The sequence below is a fragment of the Danio rerio genome, chromosome 1, assembly GCF_052040795.2.
Source record: "Danio rerio strain M-AB ecotype USA chromosome 1, GRCz13ab, whole genome shotgun sequence".
NCBI lineage: Eukaryota > Metazoa > Chordata > Actinopteri > Cypriniformes > Danionidae > Danio > Danio rerio.
The window spans coordinates 34592804-34613594 of record NC_141021.1 but is presented as its reverse complement, the minus strand read 5'-3'; the positions used below and the strand labels follow the sequence as shown (position 1 = coordinate 34613594).

The 20791-nt window shown below is 34.6% G+C and overlaps 2 protein-coding genes across 3 annotated transcripts in view; both read right to left on the bottom strand.

The window, feature by feature from the left end:
- The window catches only part of LOC147846887 (uncharacterized), a 161638-nt gene that overhangs the window by 24263 nt on the left and 116584 nt on the right, over window positions 1-20791 (bottom strand). The gene's annotated exons all lie outside the window — the stretch shown is intronic.
- Window positions 2152-20791, bottom strand: part of anos1a (anosmin 1a) — a 37863-nt gene continuing 19223 nt past the window's right edge. The window contains exons 4-14 of one of the 2 annotated variants that reach the window (XM_087235172.1): window positions 19854-20076; window positions 14631-15228; window positions 14125-14448; window positions 13375-13571; window positions 10533-10674; window positions 10267-10383; window positions 8741-8829; window positions 8067-8238; window positions 6575-6792; window positions 4006-4150; window positions 2152-3183 (exon numbers count right to left, since the gene is read on the bottom strand). In XM_087235172.1, the coding sequence (XP_087091298.1) occupies window positions 3134-3183; window positions 4006-4150; window positions 6575-6792; window positions 8067-8238; window positions 8741-8829; window positions 10267-10383; window positions 10533-10674; window positions 13375-13527 (1086 nt within the window). In that variant the 5' untranslated portion in view covers window positions 13528-13571; window positions 14125-14448; window positions 14631-15228; window positions 19854-20076 and the 3' untranslated portion in view covers window positions 2152-3133. 2 annotated transcript variants of the gene reach the window in all.

Here is a 20791-nt window from a genome sequence, read left to right as displayed (position 1 = left end):
TGTGGATAAATCTAAAAAATAAGTCAACCTAACAGCTCCAAGGTTAAGAAAATAACACAAAGCCAACATGCAAATGAATTGGCTTTCTAATTATGATTGTCTTTTAATGATTTAAATTGTGTGCCTTTGGTTGCATTTCCAGTTCAGCATACACTATTGTACTGCGTTACACTGCGTTCCAGACAAAGTTGGAGTTGGGAATTTTATCAGTAAAATGTTTCACTTCCGACCTCAATACGTTCCAATCAATTGTGCATCAAAATGGGTGGTGGCATGGTGGCCTTTTTGAAGTTGGTCATCTTGGATCCAACTTTTGTTTTTTTCAATAGGAAGAGAGTCATTTGACACCAAACAAATTGGGAATTTCACAAGAAAAGCAATGGTGTGCTTGGTTTTAACGTAACTTTATTCTTTCTTGAGGTATTTACTAGTTTTTGATCACTCATAAAATGTGTTCAATGTGCTGCTCATTGTGTTAGATCGTCAATGCAACCCTCTTCTCCCACTCTTCACACACTAATACCCTTGCTTATTTTAGTCAACAAAATGTGCATAAGTTTAGTATTTAGTGCAAGTTGGTGCTACTTTGCCTTGTGGTGAATGCAAAAAATGACTGTATTATTATCAATAATGTTACTTGTTTAGAACAAAAGTTTGTAACATAAAAAACGTAAAAAATTCAACTTTACCTATGAAATGTTTTGCCTTTGTTTTGTTTTTATTTGTTTACTCGTAACTACACCCGTACACAGCGCTAAAGTTCAGCATCTTCAAGTAGGCACACTGTCTTGACCAGTGCAGTTAATTTGTCCTGGGAGCACTGAAAGTCAGAAGAAAATGATACCACTATTGTCTGTGCAATGTACAAAAAATGCAGTTATATCTATAGACATCTGTGAGTAGCATAAATGGCCATCAAAACAACGACTTAGGAGTTTGTTTATAGAAGAATGTTTATGTATGCCTTCATTTTCTTTTCGGCTTAGTCGCTTAATTCATCAGGGGTCGCTACAGTGGAATGAACCGCCAACTTATCCAGCATAAGTTTTACGCAGCGGATGCCCTTCCAGCCACAACCCAGCACTGAGAAACAACCATAAACACCCAATCACACACACACACACACACACTATAGATGATTTAGCCTATTCAGCTCTATAGTGCATGTCTTAGGAATGTAGGGGAAACTGGAGCACCCGGAGGAAAACTACACAAACACATGGAGAACATGCAAACTCCACACAGAAATGCCAACTGACCCAGCCAAGGCTTGAACCAATGAAATTCTTGCTGTACGTTTACACCGCTACCCACTGTACCACCAAGCCATACCATGTTTATGTGGGCAGTTGTGAGGTATTTTTATTTCCTTCTTTCTAGAAAGGGACATATCCAAAGACTGGCCTAGCACCCAACAGATTTTTTTTTTACTTTTCTTTTTGCGAATATTTATGACTGGGGCTCATTCTGACAACATTGTTGTCTGTTGCTGTGTTTATGCCATGACATAATTACTCTAATTTCATTATCTATAATTCTCAGCTGTTCACAGCCTCCAAATGACAATAGTTTAAATGACAATAATACAGACAACAAAACATAATGTCTAACTGTGAATACACTGGTAAGGCAGTATAGTGGTCACATAAACAATTGTGGCTCTCAGAAAATTCCCAGTTCACATGTTTACAAGAATGTGAACACTTTTAACATGTTGGAATCCAAGTAATTTTCACTGTGCAAATGCACATCAGAACTTGGATGTCCAAATACTGACCTCAACCTATCAATACTGTAATTTTTAAACATGTCAGATTAGAACGCTATTGAGCACGTTTTCAAAAACGTTCAACAGATATGGCTGTGATTGGCTATGAAGGTCATCACCTCACCACTCTTCTCTAAGCATGAACACATACAGTACATGGACACTGGAGCATTTGAAAGCCACATCCATCAGCTGTTCTGTCAATAAGCATATACCTGAGCAATCATAGTGGATAAATGGACATTCTTGTTTTTATTTATTACTTTTTTTTGGTGATGAGGGGTGATGGTGATACAAGATTTAAGTGCATGTCATGTAATTATTCATTCAAATTCCATATTCACCTTGATAGCATTGTTAAAAAAATTCACAAACCAGTATGGTAAAGGGAAAACAAGGTTTAACAGTTTTATTCATATAAAATATGTACATTAATATTCATTATCCATGGGAATTTACAAATATATTTATACAAAATCTCCTTGCAAGGGTTTGTCAGTTTGTGAATGATGCTTAGGGAACCCACCCACACACACACACACACACACACGTGCACACGCACATTTATGCACTCATACACACACACTCATACACACACACACACACACAGACAGTTACAAATTCACATGACACATTTGTATTGCATACTGAAATAAATAAAAAACATACAGTATATACAGGAATTACATGACTGCAAACAAATATCTCTACAGCATATTGAGCACGCACCACACAAAACCCTCCAAAAATTAAATGACATTTCCTTTTAAAGAGCTGGAATTGTATTTTTTTTTTCCTCATTGAATCCTCGTCTGTTACAATCGACACAATGGGGATACAAACAGCAAAATTCCATGCTTAACAAACACATGCAAAACCACAAGCAGTTGTACTGAGTCAGGCTTATTTACAAGTCAAACCAAATTAGTCGTAACATGCAATATTGAATTAAAGAGGCTCCATTTGCAGTGTTTAGGGTGTGGGTAAGTCTTTTTTTCTCTTTTCTTTCTTTTTTTATAGTGAGGATGCCATTAAAAGCATGCCTTTTAGGCATGTTAGGCTATATTTGCACGTCTTTTGCTTTTAACCCTACAGCTTTTGCTTTTGATTCACAACTTGGTCTCACAAATTCAATTTTAATTAGTATGTGGAAGTCAACCCTCCCAACAGGAAATGAATGGGTCTTCGAATATCATAACGTCAATCACAATTTGATCTTCAGATTACAGCACGTCCCCATGTTGAGTTATGAGGCAGCTGACTGGCTCAGGTTGACATTGTGATTCATAATGAACTGTTCTTTGGTTCTTCTGGTTCTCCGTGTTCCTGAGGGGTCAGTTCTGATCCAGGATGATGTATTGCGGTTCAGTGACGTTCAATCACTGACCTTAGATGGTGTTTCTTAATCCTGGGTTCTGCAAAGTTAAATATACACTAGAGTCAGGAGAAGAAAAGCAATTCATCTTAATTACATGATTTATTGCTTGACCTTCACATCGAGAGACGGGGCCGCTTGAACATGACATTTGACCTCTCATAAACCCCCCTGACCTTTTCCTTCCGATGAACAAAAATGTCTTTTCAGCTCCCCATTATTAAAATTAATGTCTCAGGTTGTAGTTCTCAGAGATTACAGATACCTCAAAAGTTGTTCAGTGATAAATGATAAAAAAGTAGGAGTGATGGTGCAGCATGACCTAACAACATGCGATTTAAAAATATTCAAGCAACAATTATTTTAGCTGTATTTACTAGATGCAACATACACTCAGAAAGGCAGAATAGACTCTCAACTAAATGGTCTTTAGCATTATTAATAGTACATGCTGAGCAACTGATGTTGTTTGTTTGCACTGAGTCACAGTTCTAACATTCATTTTCAAACTATATGTTTGCTAGTTATTTTATTTGCAGGATCAGAGGTGAACTATCTGCCTCTACTTTCGGCATGGCAATAAATGTCATGTAAAATGGTATTCAAACTCACAATAGTAGCATTTAAAACTATACAAAGCACCTATTCATCATCTGAGATGATTATTGTCATTGTAGTTTATGCTGTCATTCAGCAGTGACGTCACAGAAATGGAAACCATTTGTAAAATAGAAATTTTGTGAGCCACTGTCACAGACGGTTAAAACAAAAAAAAAAAAAAACTCTTCTTAACATGGAAAATATCAATGTATTACCCCATGTAGAGTTTGAACATGGTGTAACATTGAATAAAAGAACTCACTGTAATGCAGAACAGGCTTGCTGTGAGTGGGTGTCTGAAAGGTTCTGGATGTTGCTGGTCCTTGTCCTGCTGCAGTGATCACCTGCACCTCAAGTCTGTAGAGCGATGCTAACTGAAGGCCAGAAACTACCAGGATGTTGCGCTCCTAGATGTGAGGAAACAGAGGTTTTTAGTATCATTTTAAATTCAGAAATAATTACAATTATTTTAAAAAGTACAATTATTTGTTTTATTTTTATTAGTAGTGCAATGTGTTTTAAATGTTAATATTTTCTGTTTTAACTTTGCAATACTTCTTTAAAATATTTTTGTTTGTTTCTTTTTATGTCCACAAAGCTTCAAATAATTATACATTTTAGTCTTTTAAGTTGAGTTAAATTATTATTGGGTAATCATTATAAGATAACAAAAAATGTATTTGTGTATGTGTGTTAACATTTAGTTACCACAAAAAAGGGCTTATTAAGGCTATGATAATTCTGTTAATGCAGCATTTTGCATAAATATTTTTACATTTTAAAACATTAATATATCGCAAATTCCTGTGATGGGAAAGCTGAATTTTCATCATCAATACTGTAGCCTTCTGTCAAATGACCACTAAGAAATTGATATATATATATAAGAAAGTATTTTTATATATTATCAATAGCAACGTTTCCATCCACCTATTTTTATTTGCATTTTGGATATCCAAAATGTGCATAAAAAAACGTATGTGCATAACTAAGTAGGATAAACTTTTTTTTCGATAAGAAAAGATGCACATAAACAGCGATGAAAACTTTTACCATACAAATTTAGTATGCGCATTAAAAAAGGTCATGTGATTTGGTTATAAGGGATCACATGATGATCAAAATATGTGCGAATGGACAAACCAGTCAGGTGACAACATTGTAATACATCTGAAATATTGTTTTGGTTATTCTAAAACAACTTAAAAGTTTTAGTTATAGTGTTATTATATTAATAATGACATCCAGAATCAAGAGTGTCTGTGCTCCACATCTGACATCTTCAAAAGCCACCGTGTGTTTACTGCATGTCAGGATTGCCTTGTGAGGCGCAAGTCATTTATTGAATGAACAAAAGATTCACGCAGCTTCAACTACCGCAGCAAATTTCATCTTTACTGTTGATATTTGGTGCTAGTTAATCAGGAAGTAATGATTTTTGTTCGCTTTGACTTGTTGGATGGAAATGCTGCTTTACTCGCACATCTTTTATGCGATAATCCAGTTTTGCGCATAAAGTTTATTTGCATTTTTGGATGGAAACATAGCTAATGTTGAAAACAGCCATACACTTTTACAACATGCCTTAATCTTTTCTGGATTCAATCCATTTCTTATTTGTTTCCCAAAAAAATTAAATTATAAAATTTTTAATTAGATTTGAACACTGAAGAACTATGATTTGAAATCACAATTAATGCAGTATATATGACATCTATTTAAGTAGTGTCTATATTAATATATGTAAACAAGGGTAATGACTTAACAGCATTTGGAACAGCACAATTTTAGAAAAACAAGAACTGAGTTTAAAACAGTACGAATTCCCACTAGAAGATGCTCACTAGAATCCAAAACAAAAAGAAATCGTCACCTTGGAAGTATAAGGATAATCTAGTATAATCATCTGAATGATTTTGAGATATTGAGCTTCAAAGTTTTTGCATTCCATATAGCAAACAATATGTGTAATAGTTCTCGTTTCATATACTAACATAACAGAGACCATAAATGTACTCTAAATTTACCATACAAGGCTGTGCTAAATATTTTATCCAGTGTTAGTTTTAAGTAATTAATTTGTTAATATTTATTACATGCTTTATATGAATTATTGAATTATATGTCATATGAATTAAATTAATTATTTGCCTATCCAGGCTTAATATTACATTTAAAGAGTTTAAAAGTAAACAGAAAATGGGCAAATGAGTTTAATAAACACTGAAAAATGTTTCACTGACGACATATACACATAAAGATATTTCATATTTAATACATATTTTTTAAGAACTTTTTTTTTCAACATTGTAAAATTTAACATTTTATCTCAATGTGTCTAAAAATGCTTCTAAATCATCACATTTACACACAGCTTTTCAGTTTCAAGTTTCTGCTCAATTTTATGTGGTGCGGTTCTATTTAGTCGATAAATTTTGTGTAATTTTGTCTATCTTGTCCTTCCTGCTGTCAACAGAGCAGTCCGGCGAAATGACAACAAAAGCTGATCCTGATTGGTCCTCGTGCGTGCATTCAAAATGCTGATTAGCTCACAGAAAAAAAAAAACCTTATGCAGCCAAGCTCGATTTCGACTTTGTAGATAAAACCTTTTTTGTTTTTTAAATAAAAAGTCTTCAAATGTAAACAACTTATAAAAAACATCCCATAATGTAAATAAATTGTCACTTAGTAAGAATATGTGAATAACCCAATTTTGACAAAAATGTCAGATAAAACCTTGTAATTCTAAGGTGACAAAATGCTAGTCGACCAAAATTTAATGCTAATAGTGTCAATAATGCATTGACTGTGCTCTTGGAATATGACTCACTGGTGGCAGAATTTGAGACTGGGATATGAGGCTGTTGGGCAGATTATTCCTCCGGCTCTCCGTGATGACCTCTGCCCATGTGACCTGATACCCTGTGACCTGCTGTGGCTGCTGAGGCATGGCCACTACCCATGAGAACAGGCCTGTCACGTTCCCCAAGTAGACTGAAAATGCTGCTGTCAGGTTCTCTGCCTTGACCAGGACCTTTGGCTGAACCACTGCTTATTGAGAAAACATAACAGAACAAAACATTGATCATTTAAAGTGTGCTAGAATGTTGTTATAGCCTTTTTTTTCATATTGTGACATCTGAGAGCAACAGCTTCTGGAATGAGAAAACAAAATGTAGAAAGCGACATGATTTCAACCTTGAGAAATTGATTGGATCATTGAAAGTTTACTAAATAAAGGCAGATATCAAAATTATTGTATTATAAATAAACTCTGTATTATAAAAACTGTTTTTGCATGTTGATTTGAATGTTTTGCATGTAAATAAAAAATTTATAAGTAGGCCCACACAGAATCTTTTTAGTCCACCATTAAGTCCATCTATTTATTTGTGTAAATGTGTGTATATTTTTGTTTATTCAGTTTTTAAATTTCAGTTTCAGTTTTAATTTCAGTAATATTATTGACTAATATGAATGTGTTCATTTAGTTTATTTACAATACAATTTGTAAAGTAATATTTTCTATCTTTTAGTAGAAATATTAGTTGAGAGACTTGCTTTGTTTACCAAAAAAGTGGACCTGATTAGATTGCATTGTAAACATTAAATAAACATTATAAGGTATTTAAATTTTTATTTAATTAACCATAAAAGTTAGGATAGTCTCAAAATAATTCTGCATAAATCCGCAGATTTCTTTTTCAAAACTCTCAGCAGATATAGCAAAAATGTTTGCAGATTCTGTCTGGCCCTATAAGTTATAACACAGCAAATTTAAAAATACTAAAAATAACGGATGGATGGATGGATGGATGGATGGATGGATGGATGGATGGATGGATGGATGGATGGATGGATGGATGGATGGATGGATGGATGGATGGATGGATGGATGGATGGATGGATGGATGGATGGAAAAATTAAAATGGATGATTTTGTGTGGGATGTATGGGTGGAAAAAATGGAATAGATGATTTTGAGTGGGATGGATGGATGGATGGATGGATGGATGGATGGATGGATGGATGGATGGATGGATGGATGGATGGATGGATGGATGGATGGATGGATGGATGGAAAAAATTTAATGGATGATTTTGTGTGATGGATAGATGGGATAGATAGAAAAGATGGACTGGATCATTTTGTGGAATAATGGATGGATGGATAGATAAATAAAAACAACAACATACAATGCTTTGTTGCATACACTTATACATACAAATGTTGATATGATAAATTTCATAAATGGTTTTGAGGATTACGCTAACAATCTGTAGAAATATAGTCATGTATTTGTATAAAATGTCTGAATCACCTGGGACAGAGGAGCATGGGATTGGTTTGGGACTCTTGCTCTGGATAGTAGCACAAGACGGGGTGTAGAAAGTGGTGCTTTCCACTTGGGCTCGGCCCTTTAACCCCACAGGCTGGATGATCACTTTATACTTGCACGAAAACTGAAGACCGGAAAGGCTGGCAAAATTCTCCTGTTCAGCAACAAGAAAAAAGCAAAAGTGAGACTTTATTCAACTTCACAGAAGAATTCAAGGAGAAACATGATGACAGATCACCTATCAGCACATGCAGCATAGCTGAGGGCCACAATGGGAAAATCTATAGTTCATGTTTTGCATATGTCAAGTAAGATTAATTTTCGTGCCGATAAAAGATATTTCCCCCTTTTTTCAGCATGTCATGGATTTTAACACCATCTCTCGCTTTGTAAATTGCACAATCAAACTGATGAAAATTTAAATCACAAAGAATGTTATTTCTTCCTCATGTTTTTTTTTTTTTTTTGCTGCAATTTACTGAAGAAACCATGCTGGAATTGGGATGTGCTTTCAAATAGTGAGTCATGCAGCATGAATGATCAATGAACAGCACATACACACTTCCTCCCTGGATATTCGTCTTATGTATGAGCTGTCAGAATGTGGCCTCGCACCTGTAGGGAGGATATAAGACACATTCCTGACTGTTTTTTACCTGGGTGATGAGCTTCTCCTGGGTTCTGGATCTGTTGTGACTGCAGAATTCTGGAGCCCACTGCACACGGTAACGATTCACGGTGGGATCTGAAAAGGAAAGACAGTGAAACATGAACTGTCAGATTTTGAAATGTGATTATGCAGCGCTTTGAGCTTCTGCTGTCCCGCTCCACTCACATTTGCTGTTCCAGACCAGCTTTCACACTCTGAAAAATATGCCTTTTGTTGCTTCTTCAGACTACTTATTTAAAATGAGCTGACCTTCTTGCTGTGAGGCGACAGTACTACCTACTGCGCCACTGCCTCACCTTAATAATTATAATAATACTAATAATAATAATAATTATAATAATAATGGGTGGTAAGAAGATCACTGGTTCGAGCCTCGGCTGGGTCAGTTGGTATTTCTGCGTGGAGTTTGTATGTTCTTCCCATGTTGGCATGGGTTTCCTCTGGGTGCTCTGGTTTATTTTCCCTTCAGTAAGCTAAATTGTTTGTAATGTATGTGTGTGAATGGGAGTGTACAGGTGTTTCCCAGTGACGTGTTGCAGCTGGAAGGGCATCTGCTGCGTAAAACATATGCTGGATAAGTTGCCGCTGTGGTGACCCCAGATTATTAAAGGGACTAAGCCAAAAAGAAAATAATTGAATGAATGAATTAAATAATTAACAAATTAGTTAATTGATAATAATAATAATAGCAATTATTATTATTATTATTATTATTATTATATTATTATTCATTATTCATTCTGTGATCATTTTAATTTTGTGGTTGACTATCCCTATTAACCCACATGAAGCTTTGTGATAAATATGTAAAAACTTGATAAGTCTTCCATTCATTTTTCATAAATCTTTTTAGAAAATTTTCTCCTGGTAACAATCAATGTAGACCTTACAAAATTCTATGTTCCATAAGACATCCAGCAGAAAAATATTCTTTTTTTTTTTTTTTTTTTTTGCATTAATCCAGAAAATATGCAAAACCAAACAAAATATGCAAAGCAATCTTGATAATGTGCCTGGCAGATAAGGATAAGATAAATCTGTTGGCCGTCCATTAGAGAGATTAAGGGATTTGACATGTGGCCAGAGTGACTCTTAAGTTATTGAAATGCAAAAACATCCTTGCAGAAGATTCCAAGCACCATTGTGTACGGTTCGCTATAAATGAAAGGCTTCCGTTTCTATGACAGTTTTCATTTCTGAGTTTAATAAAGGATTAACTCATCACTCAGTGGCAGAAAAACACTGTTTAACTGTAATTTCCCGAAGTTAGGCCGAGACATGCCTTATCAGCTCGTGTTAGCACACAAACAGGTTCACGCTTCTTTCAAAAGTCACTTCCCAAACAAAGAGCTATTGTTCTTCATTTAATTGCACATTATTCTGATTCTTAACTCTTTAATAAGCGGTATGTTTACATAATTACAAAGCATAGCTTGGGGGAAGAAAGACGTTCGGCACAGTAAGAGAACAAAATTTTTTTTTTAAAAAAGTGGTTTATTGCATCTGTCATACCTTTCTTTTTCCAATAAACCCGAACCTGAAGCTGTCCATCTTGATAGAATGGAGTGCCCACGTCTAGTAGATCTGACTGGGGCTTTATAAAGACCGGACTGACTGTGGGCTCCAAATCTGAATGACATCAAATATGGGAGAAAAGTATAATGTTACAAATGGAAAACATTTACAGCTGTGTTCACTGTATTTCACAACACCCAAATGAGTGCTGTTATGTATCAAACAGAAAAAAAAAAACATAAGGCAATTAAATAGTTTTGTACCAGATTGTGTTTGGCTTGTAGTAAACTGAAGAATGGCCTTGGAGCTTTTGAGCGGGACCTGACCCCAGTATGAAACTGCCTGGAGCTCCACAGTATAACTCCCGTTCTCTCTTAAATCATCCAGCTCAGCATAGGTAGAGTCCTACACACACATTAAACCCACATGAATACTTTAGAAGAGTCACAGCAATCCAAACACACAGAATCCTCAAGAACAAATGGTAGCGGAATAAAAAATAGACTACTTAATAATAAATTAAGCTCATTTCAGGTTGAGTACCCAAAATGACATTAAATTAATACCTAAATAATTAAACCCTTGGCAATACCTAATTATAAACTGAGGATTTGAAGAACATGCTTCCAGAATTAATTTTAAAACCCTAAATGACCAATATTGGGTGCAATTTGCTGATTTTAGGACATTTAGACGAGTAATTAGAGAATATTAGATAAAAATGTAAAGTTCTTTAATAATTATAATAAAAAACTACATCTTATATGCTGTAATAGATTATTGTAAATATGTTTTAGCAATTAAACAAACAGTTCACCAAAAACTAAAAATACCTTTGTTCTTTATTCTGTTAAACACACACAAAAAATATATATATTTTGTCTTCCGTTTCCTACCATGAAAGTCAGCGATTACAGGTTTTCAGCTTTCTTCTAATTGCCCGTTTCCACTGAGTGGTATGGTATGGTATGGTATGGTTTCATGGCTGTTTCCACAGTAAAAAGGTACCTAAAAGTGAATCGTACTGTTCCACTTTTTGGGTACCCTTTGCAAAGGATACCTAGCACGGCAAAAGGGTACCAAAAGGCGTAGCTAGACGTGCAGCTGAACGCTATTGATTTACGGAGAAACGTCACTCGTGTATACGTACACAAGCAGGAGAAGGAAAACAAAGAAACTGCCATTTTTAAATACACAGCCGAGACATTACATCATAATACTATATGCATAGAATAACAAGCCATGGTTGACCCGAGCTTAAACAACCTTGTCGTTTTCTTGATGGACAACCACAAAGCCAAGAAGAGCAAAATCTGCCTTGTCCTGTTATTGTTTTCCAGAGAACTCGCGATCGCTCGTTTGTGCATCTATATTTGAAATAACGAATTTCTTGAGCCGATGATAATAACGTGCACGTGATTATAGAAGTGTTTATGACATCTGATCCTTTCAGAAACTGACAAACACGAGAGTGAAGTGCGAAAAAAAAACAAAGGAGAAGCCGGAAAAAAAAAAAAAAAAAAAGTTCTTTCAGCAACATTAAACATAAACAAACTGCCATGATTATTATCATCACCAATTGGACTATTATGAACTCGGAATGACGGAATTACTTTCCAACAAGTGGTTAAATGTGCTGGTGAAGATTAAAGATGTAGATGAGAGGTTTGCTCTGACTGTTTTCGAACCCAAATAAGGACTAAATGTGTGCTGTGTGTAGTTTATCTATAATTGGTAACATATCGGAGACTGTAAGGGTTTGTATGTGTTCATATATGTTGAATTTATTTATTTATTTTACATAATCGCAGACATTACAGTAGACTATTTTCATTGATCTGCAGTTATAATCAAATCATGTTCATAGAAAAGTTAGTGATGAACATTTATACACAAGTATTTATGTGTATAAACATCTGTTTTGTGAGAAGTGCTTCTCATATGATATGTGAACGACCTGTACACCTTTACTTTGTGCGAGATTTTTGCTTGACGTTGACTGAAACTTTCTGTCGTACACCATGCCCACTCTTGGTACCCTTTTGGGAGTGGAAATGCAAGGCTTATAAAGGTGACCCAGATCGACCCATATGGTACAAAGCGGTACCAGTCAGTGGAAACGGGCCATAAATATCTTGTTTTGTGTTCAACAGAAGAAAGAAACTCATAAAGGTTTGAAACCTCTTGAGAGTGAGTAAAAAGTCATTGAACTATCATAGTAAGCTATCCCTTTAAGAAAATGAATATGAATGTTTTACGCTTATTTCAGTTTCTTTTGCTAAGTTAGATTACTCTGCTATAATTTACTAACTTGGGATTTGAAACTGAAGCTGAGTCACACTTACTAATAATCATATAAATCATAGTAATATTTCGTGCCAATGAAAAAACTGTAATGTTATTACAATTTTGTGCAGATCGCATTGTAATCTTATAATTACTGTGCACTAGGGTAAAATCCATCTGTTTAAAAATCATCTCGCAGCATTTTTTTTATCATCTAGCACAGTTTAACAGTGAAAGCAATGTGGTTTGCATTTGTCTGCATTCACTCAACAGCTAGCCAAAATAAAAGTAGTCTTCTGAGGAAATTTCCATGTCCCTCAGCTGACAAAGCCCTCAAAAATATAACATGCAAATATGAATTAAGCAGAGGACCTGCCATCCCTTGGATTCCTAAAGGAGAGTAAAAAATAAACTCTTCAATATGATCTCACTCAAAGAAAAACAATTCTTCTGTTATTGAGAGATTTCCTTTTCTCAAGCACAACTAGAATTGATATGCTGTTTTTGGCTGCATATCAAATATCGCCCAGAAAAGTTTGCATTTGCCAAGAGCGGTGATGCAATGCTGTACCACCCTAGTTTGGTGTCTGAAACCTGCAAATGTATAGGGCTTGGTGTGATCAAAGGGCCGATTCTGAGTTGTTTATCTTGCACTTATTTGCACTCAGATATCTAATTTGTTGTGGCTTGCTGAAAGAAAGGGCTGGGGAGATTAACCCTTGAGGGATTTTGGGACCAATCCAGTATATGAAAAAATGAAAGCATAAAAGTCTGAGAGGAAAAAAGTAAAAAAGGTGTAAGCAGAGCATCTGAATTTACCCCGTTTACAGTCTCTCTCTTCTTGAGTTTGGGTGGCAGAGTGTGGTCAGAGGAGCTCCAGGAGAGCTTGTAGTGGTTTACTGGGATGTCTAAATCTGCAGAAATACTCCAGCTGAGCCGGACAGACGCCGAGTGATCCGCACCAAAGGTCATGTCGCTAACATGAAGATCAGATGGCGCCGGGGGAGGGGGAGGATCTGAGAAAGGGTGAAATCAAGAAATAAAATATTGCAAAACGCACAGTACATGAGCACATCTTAGTAAAATGTGGTACAAAATAATTTGATTACTATTATTATTGGTAACACTTTATTTTGATGGTCCAGTTGAGTATTAGTAGACTGTCTGCTTAATATCTGTCAGTACTGCAGCTAAACAGACATTTAACTGACTATAAGAAACTTGCAAGTACATGTCAATTTACACTAACCCTAACCCCAACCTAACAGTCAATTTATAATCTAATGAGAATTTGTTGGCATGTAGATGTGATGTAACAAACTCAACAAGCGGACTATCAAAATAAAGTGTGACCTTATTATTATTATTAATATTAATATAATAATAATAATAATAATAATAATTATTATTATTATTATTATTATTATTATTTTTAGTAGTCGTACATTAATCATAAATAGTATTGATGTTTTCTTGTTGTAATAGTAATATTATTTAAGAATAAACAAAATTCAGATCTGAATAACATAAGAATGAAAAATGGCATTGTTGTTGTTATCTGAAGCCCACCTTTAGATGATCTGAAGTGTCTGCTAGGGGTGGTGTATCCTCTGGTTCCATGAACATTGACCGCTGCCACTCTGAACTGGTACCAGCGACCAGGTCGTATGTCTGTCAGCCACACACGTTCTTCTGATGTCTACAGTATACAACCCCAGACTAATAAGGGATGGCATTTACATGCTTTTATAAATTATTTTATATTTCATTATCCTTAGAAATTTAAAATATGGTTGAAGACAAAATTAGAAAAAAATTAGAACTCCTGTGTAATTTTTTCCAAATATTTTCCAAATAATATTTCACAAAGTAAGGAAATAATTTGTGTTATTCCTATTATTTTTCTTTAGTATTTGCTATTATAGCTTTCGACCGGAGAAAGTATTTTTTTCTAAAAGTTTGGCTTAAATAAAAAAATAAAAAATAAATAAATGTTTACCAATATTATTATTCCCCTTAGATATTTTATTTATTAGCTACAGAAAAAAACACAGTTGTTCATCTAACAAACTTGCCTAGCTAATCTAATTAACCTAAACAAAACATTAAATTGCACACAAGCTGAATGTTCGTATCTTGCTAAATAATTAAGAAAATATAAAGTACTGTCATCACAGCGAATACAAAGGAAACTATTATAAACAATAATGTTTAAAAATGTGTTTAAAAAATATATATATATTTGCACTTGCAAAATATTTAAAAAAGAACAGTGATTTCTCAGAAAAGACAGTAGTTTTGTCGTCAATGATACTGTAAAGGCCAATTTATCATCCATTAAATTTCACAGACTTTTGTCTTTTCTTATAATTCATATTTTAATTTTTCATAAAAATTTGGTTTGTCTTAATCATGAATGTCAAACACTGTTTAATATAGCTGTGGACTCTTGATGGTGTGAAACACATTTCACACATTTCACACTTACCCGTGCCACCACTTGCCACTCAGTGGCTCCATCTTCACTGGGGTGGATGCCGTAATTCCACCTTCTCTGCAGAACATTCAGAACTGGCTCTGCCGACACATTGAATTTGGAGGACCAGCGCACTTCCAACACACCAGATTCCAGCTCTTCAAACACCAGCTCCTTCCTGGGCTTCAGAGGAGCACCTGAACAAACAGCAAATCTCAACTTTACAGAGAACAGTCCATCAACTGCAACACAGTCTTACTTGTTACATTCTATTTACTGTGTCCTTTCCAATATGACACATGATTAGAACCTATTTTTTAAACCACAGAGCATTTGTTTTGGAAAACAAAACTTCTCTTTAATTTAAAGATGCAGTGAGTGATCTGCCTAAATGCTAACCGGTTAGCATAATATGTTTGAAACACAATCCCTCCCCTGACGTCCAAAGCCAGGCCACCTTATATGATGAACGCGGATCTTAAAGATGACAGAAACCCACTAGATTGTATCATTTGCCAGTTAGAAAACTTTATAGTACTTTATAGTACTACAATCACGAATGAAAAACTGTATTATATCTAGCACGGTTTTAGTTGTGTAATTAGCTAGCAAAACTTGTCATAATGTGCATTATTTCATAATGCAAGCAAGGATGGCTGGTCTCACTCTCTCATGCGCTTTGTTCTAAAGTGACTATATGCTTAGTGGTTGGCCGGTGGCATGCAGGATTTACATTTATTACTAAGTCATATTTTCATGCTATTTCAGAATGAATATTCAGAGTAACATGGTAAACAATATAGAGACCACGTCACAGGTCGTCAAACTGCACCAATGTGAACATAAAACTAACTTCCCCTCAGTAAAGCAGGCTAAGCGGAATAGCGCTATTATCTTATGTTTTGTTGTTAAACTAAATAAAAATCTACATTATCGATGCTGTAAAAGGTCCCTTATAAAACTGAAAATAGTCACATCAAGCTTTCGCTGGAAGAATTATTGATTTAGGATTTCTAAAAGTTGATTCAGCATTTGTTTTTACCGTTGTCACTTGTGTCGACATGACTGCAGTGTACGTGCAACAGATGTGCGTGAACAGAGGTGCGCAGTTGTACAAATCTACATTTGCTGACAGTTTGGGCTACTTATCAGAATTATGGGAATTATCAGCCTGACAATTTTTAATTGGATAAACATTTATTGTCTTATACCTTACCCAGAATCTAAACATACATATAATATATTTAGATCATTTATTTCAGTCATTAAAATTAGAATGTGAAGAGACTTTCATCCAACACAACAAAAAATGTTGCTGAAGACAATCACCGCACTTCACTGCACTTCAAGAACTATTATGATTACAACCTGTGGAAAATGTTTGGTATTTTCAAATGCACAACATAGGCGACTCAAGATCACAGTACTTGCAGAGATGGAGTTCATGTCACTCTGAATCATGCAGCACGTCTGTTTACATGCTTGTATAATTCCAATGCAGTCTTTGTGATTTGATAATCGTGCTAAACCATATCCTGTTCTCAAGTTATGCCAGATTTAGACAACACAACATTTCTGTCTTTTTCCAGTCTGATTATGAGATTTTGACTCCTACACTCTAAAAAATAAAGATTTTAAAAAGGCCTTTTGACAGCAATGCTATAGAAGAACCATTTTTGGCTCCTCAAACAGTTTTTAAAAGAACCATGTTATTGGCAGGAATAAAATTTTTAGGACATAAGAATGTTTCATTTTCCACATCGTAAAGAAACATGTTGCTACATCTTGCTTTTTCATTGTTTAGTCAATACATAAAAGCCACACCAATCTTAATGTTTTCTGTCTTTCATTTTGCAGTGTTTGAAAAAAAGCTTCTGTGTAAAAAATCTTCTGTCCTTCTATTGGTCAGTATCACAGATGCTGTGGAATTCACTATTGTGGACCAGAATAAATACCAGTCTGGAATTTGTGAAGTGTCAAACAGACAGTACACTGTGTTGTCAGTTATGGCTACAGAAACTGCACCCACACAATCATTTTCAATCGTTTCCCCCAAAAAAGTAAAAACTCTTTCGGCATTTATTTTACTTTCCGGCTCTTTGAATTGTTGCAGCAGTATGTCGAAGAAAATAACCAAGGTTTTTATTTGTTTGTTTTTTTAATGGACAGACAGCGAGGTGGAGTTGTTGCTTCGAGCAACACAGGAGTATAAAGTTGCAGAAGCGAGTGAGAATATAGACTGGGAGACGTGCCAAAACAACAGCTCTGAGTAAACATTCCATGTTCTTTGAAGAAAAATCTATCTGGAACATGTACAAACTGACATTAATCATTAACAATGCTGTCAAAAATGAAGAGCATCTAAAACAACTGTTTTACAATGTCCTTAATTGGTTTAGCTCAAATGCTTACATGACTAAAATGTGTCATCTTTTTAAAAAGTCTCAATTTTCACAGTCCACATTGTAACATGCATTGCTTCAACAGCATTTTCAGATGTATACATTTTGTGGAGCATTTTCAAAATGCTTAATATTTGTTGTCTAAAAATGCTGCCTTAATGTGGACAGAAGATCGAAACAGAAAAATATATATAAAATATTTTAAATATATATACAAAATATTTTAAATGAAAATGTATGCGTGTGGACAGCCTATAACAATACCACTAAACACGATACTATTCTTATCTTACAAGTCCTTTCAACACCCTACAATATGTGCAAAGTGCTTTGAGTGTCTAGAAAAGCACTATATAAATGTAAGGAATTATTAATAATTATTATTATTATTACGATAAATCAAAATCTGCAGTCTAAACCTTACAATTTGTTATTTGTTAACACCAAGGTTGAGTTTAGAACCCTACACTCTCAGAAATGAAGGTACGCAAGCTGTCACTGGGGTGGTACTTTTTTACAAGGTACAAATTTGTACCAAAAAGGTCAATATTAATACCTCAAGGGTACATTAGTATCTTAAAAGTACAAAAGTGCTCCTTTTAAAATTTTTAGGTACTAATATATACTTTCGAGGTACAAATATGTACCCTTTAAGTACAAAGATGTACCTTCTGAAAAGTAACCGCCCCAGTTACAGCTTATGTACCTTTATTTCTGAGAGTGTACATACACGATAACATCTAATTCTAAAAAATTCAAAAAATTCTGAGTCATTTTAAACATTTAGCAAACCATTCTTCACTGTAAAACCTGGTAAGTTCAGATTAATACTTTGAGGTACCAGTTGCAACATTTGTTTTGAAAAAAACAACACTTTTGAAAGAACATTTGAGTTCTTTCTCAACTTTGTATTAAATGCAATGTGCTTTCATTAATATTTGTGGGAAATAAACTCATCTTATTTTATAAGTTTACACTTACAGATATTTGGGTCACACTTTATAATAAGGTCCATTAGTTATTGCATTTACTAACATGAACTACATATGAACAATATTTGTACAGCATTTATTAATCATAATTTGACATTTACTAATGCATTAGTAACATTGAAGTTCATGCTTGTAAACATTAGTTAATGCACCGTATATTAACATTAACAATGAACAACTTTCATTAATTAACGTCAACTAACATGAACAAACAATGAACAATACATTTACTACAGTATTTGTTCATGTTAGTAAATGCATTAGGTCACACTTTATGTTGATGGTCCGTTTGTTGAATTTAAGGTGCATTGCAACTAATTCTCATTAGATTATAAGTAGACTGTTAGGTTGGGGTTAGGGTTAATGTAAGTTGCCTTGTACTTGCAAAGTTTCTAATAGTGAGTTACATGTCTGTTGAAGGAGCAGTATCAACAGATATTAAGCAAAGAGTCTACTAATACTCAAATGGACCCTCAAAATAAAGTGTCAGCATGGATTTACTAACATTAACTAATACAAATTTATTGTAAAGTGTTACTGAAATTTGATTTAATAAAAAATAATATAATTTGGGGAGATGTCTGGGTAGAGGAGTCCCTAAGACTCTTACTCGTGTTATTCCCCTTGTCAGGCAATAAGAGAAGAGTGAAGCATCTAGCCTGGCCTTAAAACATCCCCATTGTTTAACTAGATATTAGTGTTTTGCTTTTTTTAAGGAGAGCTGTCGGGGTGGTGGAGGGATGCTACGGTCAAGAGGTGTGACGAGCTGATATTTATAGGAGTTTGGTCTTGCTGATTGGATAATCCGAGTATTAAGTCGTGACGTATCGGGGACGTCTGGAATACTGTTTCCGGGTCCAAGACACTACTCAATTGAGTTGAGAAAATGTTCGCTTATGACTCCTTTTTAGTCCTATCACACATTAAAGTGAATTTTATATAAAATCATGGTGTACACAACAGTCTCCAGTCTTTCTGCATCACAAACAACAGTATTTTAACTAATTATAAAAAAATTAATCACTTTCTGGCCACCTAGTATTAGGCTTGGATATATATAGAACATTTTCTCAATTCAATTGAGTAGTAACCCTATATTGCAATAATGATTTGCAAAAGTATTACAGCGCTTTGTAAACGTTTATAATTACCAATTGATGAGTCTCCCCATATAGTTTGATAGAGCGCTTGGACCCAGAAGCCACTTTGTGTGTCGTCACACTTAACAAGTGGATAGAATGATTGTCTTCCAGAAATTTGTTCATAAATTATAAATTAACTATTTATTAACTTGGTTTTACAGGGTAGCTGAAAGTGTTAAAAAGCAAAAAAAAAAAAAAAAAAAAAAAAAAAACATTGTTTGTACTGATCACAAATAAGGATAACTGATAACTGATAATGAAATAGCCCGGTTGTTTCAGGTCTTACCTCTGTAGAGGTTTTTAGGGGACTGGCATGTGTGTCCGCAGCCATTTGGACAGCATTTCTTCTGTCCTGAACACTCTCCATCTTCCTCACATCCTTCCACACAGGCGGCTGCAAAACCACTTGCTCTCTCCGGTGGCGGACAGTCACCCTGCTTCACCACCATCACCGATCGCAGGAACTCACAGCTCGTCACACACTCCCCATGACGCTTGGGAAACGCATGCTGTGGAGATGCCATAGTACACACACTCTCATCTTAAACATTTTAGCAATTCATTATATGGCACTCATTATTATTAGTCTATGATTTTTTTGTTATTTACTGACTACAACACTTTGCACACAGCTATTGAAAACAATTATGAGACCTTTTGAAATCTCTCTGGATTTATGATTTATTTTTTTTATTTCATTCTGTCAACTACTGATGATATTTCGTCCAAATGATAATACAAATATTGTCATTACATCATATTGTCTCATAGAGCATTGTTGCATAACATGACAATTGGTTAAATTAACAAAAAGCACATTTTTTGATGTTTATTTAATTTTAACCAACAATATACTTTATAAAAAAATAAAAAAAAATCAATCAATCAATCAATCAATCAACCAATGAAGTAATGGTTATCAGACATTTGCTGAATAAAGCATTTAATATTTTACTCAAATATACAGTTAATCCATAAAATAAAATTACAAAATGTTCTTCAAGAGGTCTCTTCATTCTTTTCCATAGCTGTATATCTCAAACATGTTCATCCTTCCATTCATTCTTTCCTTTTTCCAAACCATATATCCTGTGTAGGGTCTAGGAATTCTGGAACCTATTCCAGCTTATATTAGAAATACAATTATTGGAAATTATATTACAAGAATATTTATGTGGCCCCAGAGTATGTAATTTCAGAAGAATAATGCAATCTTGGATTCTG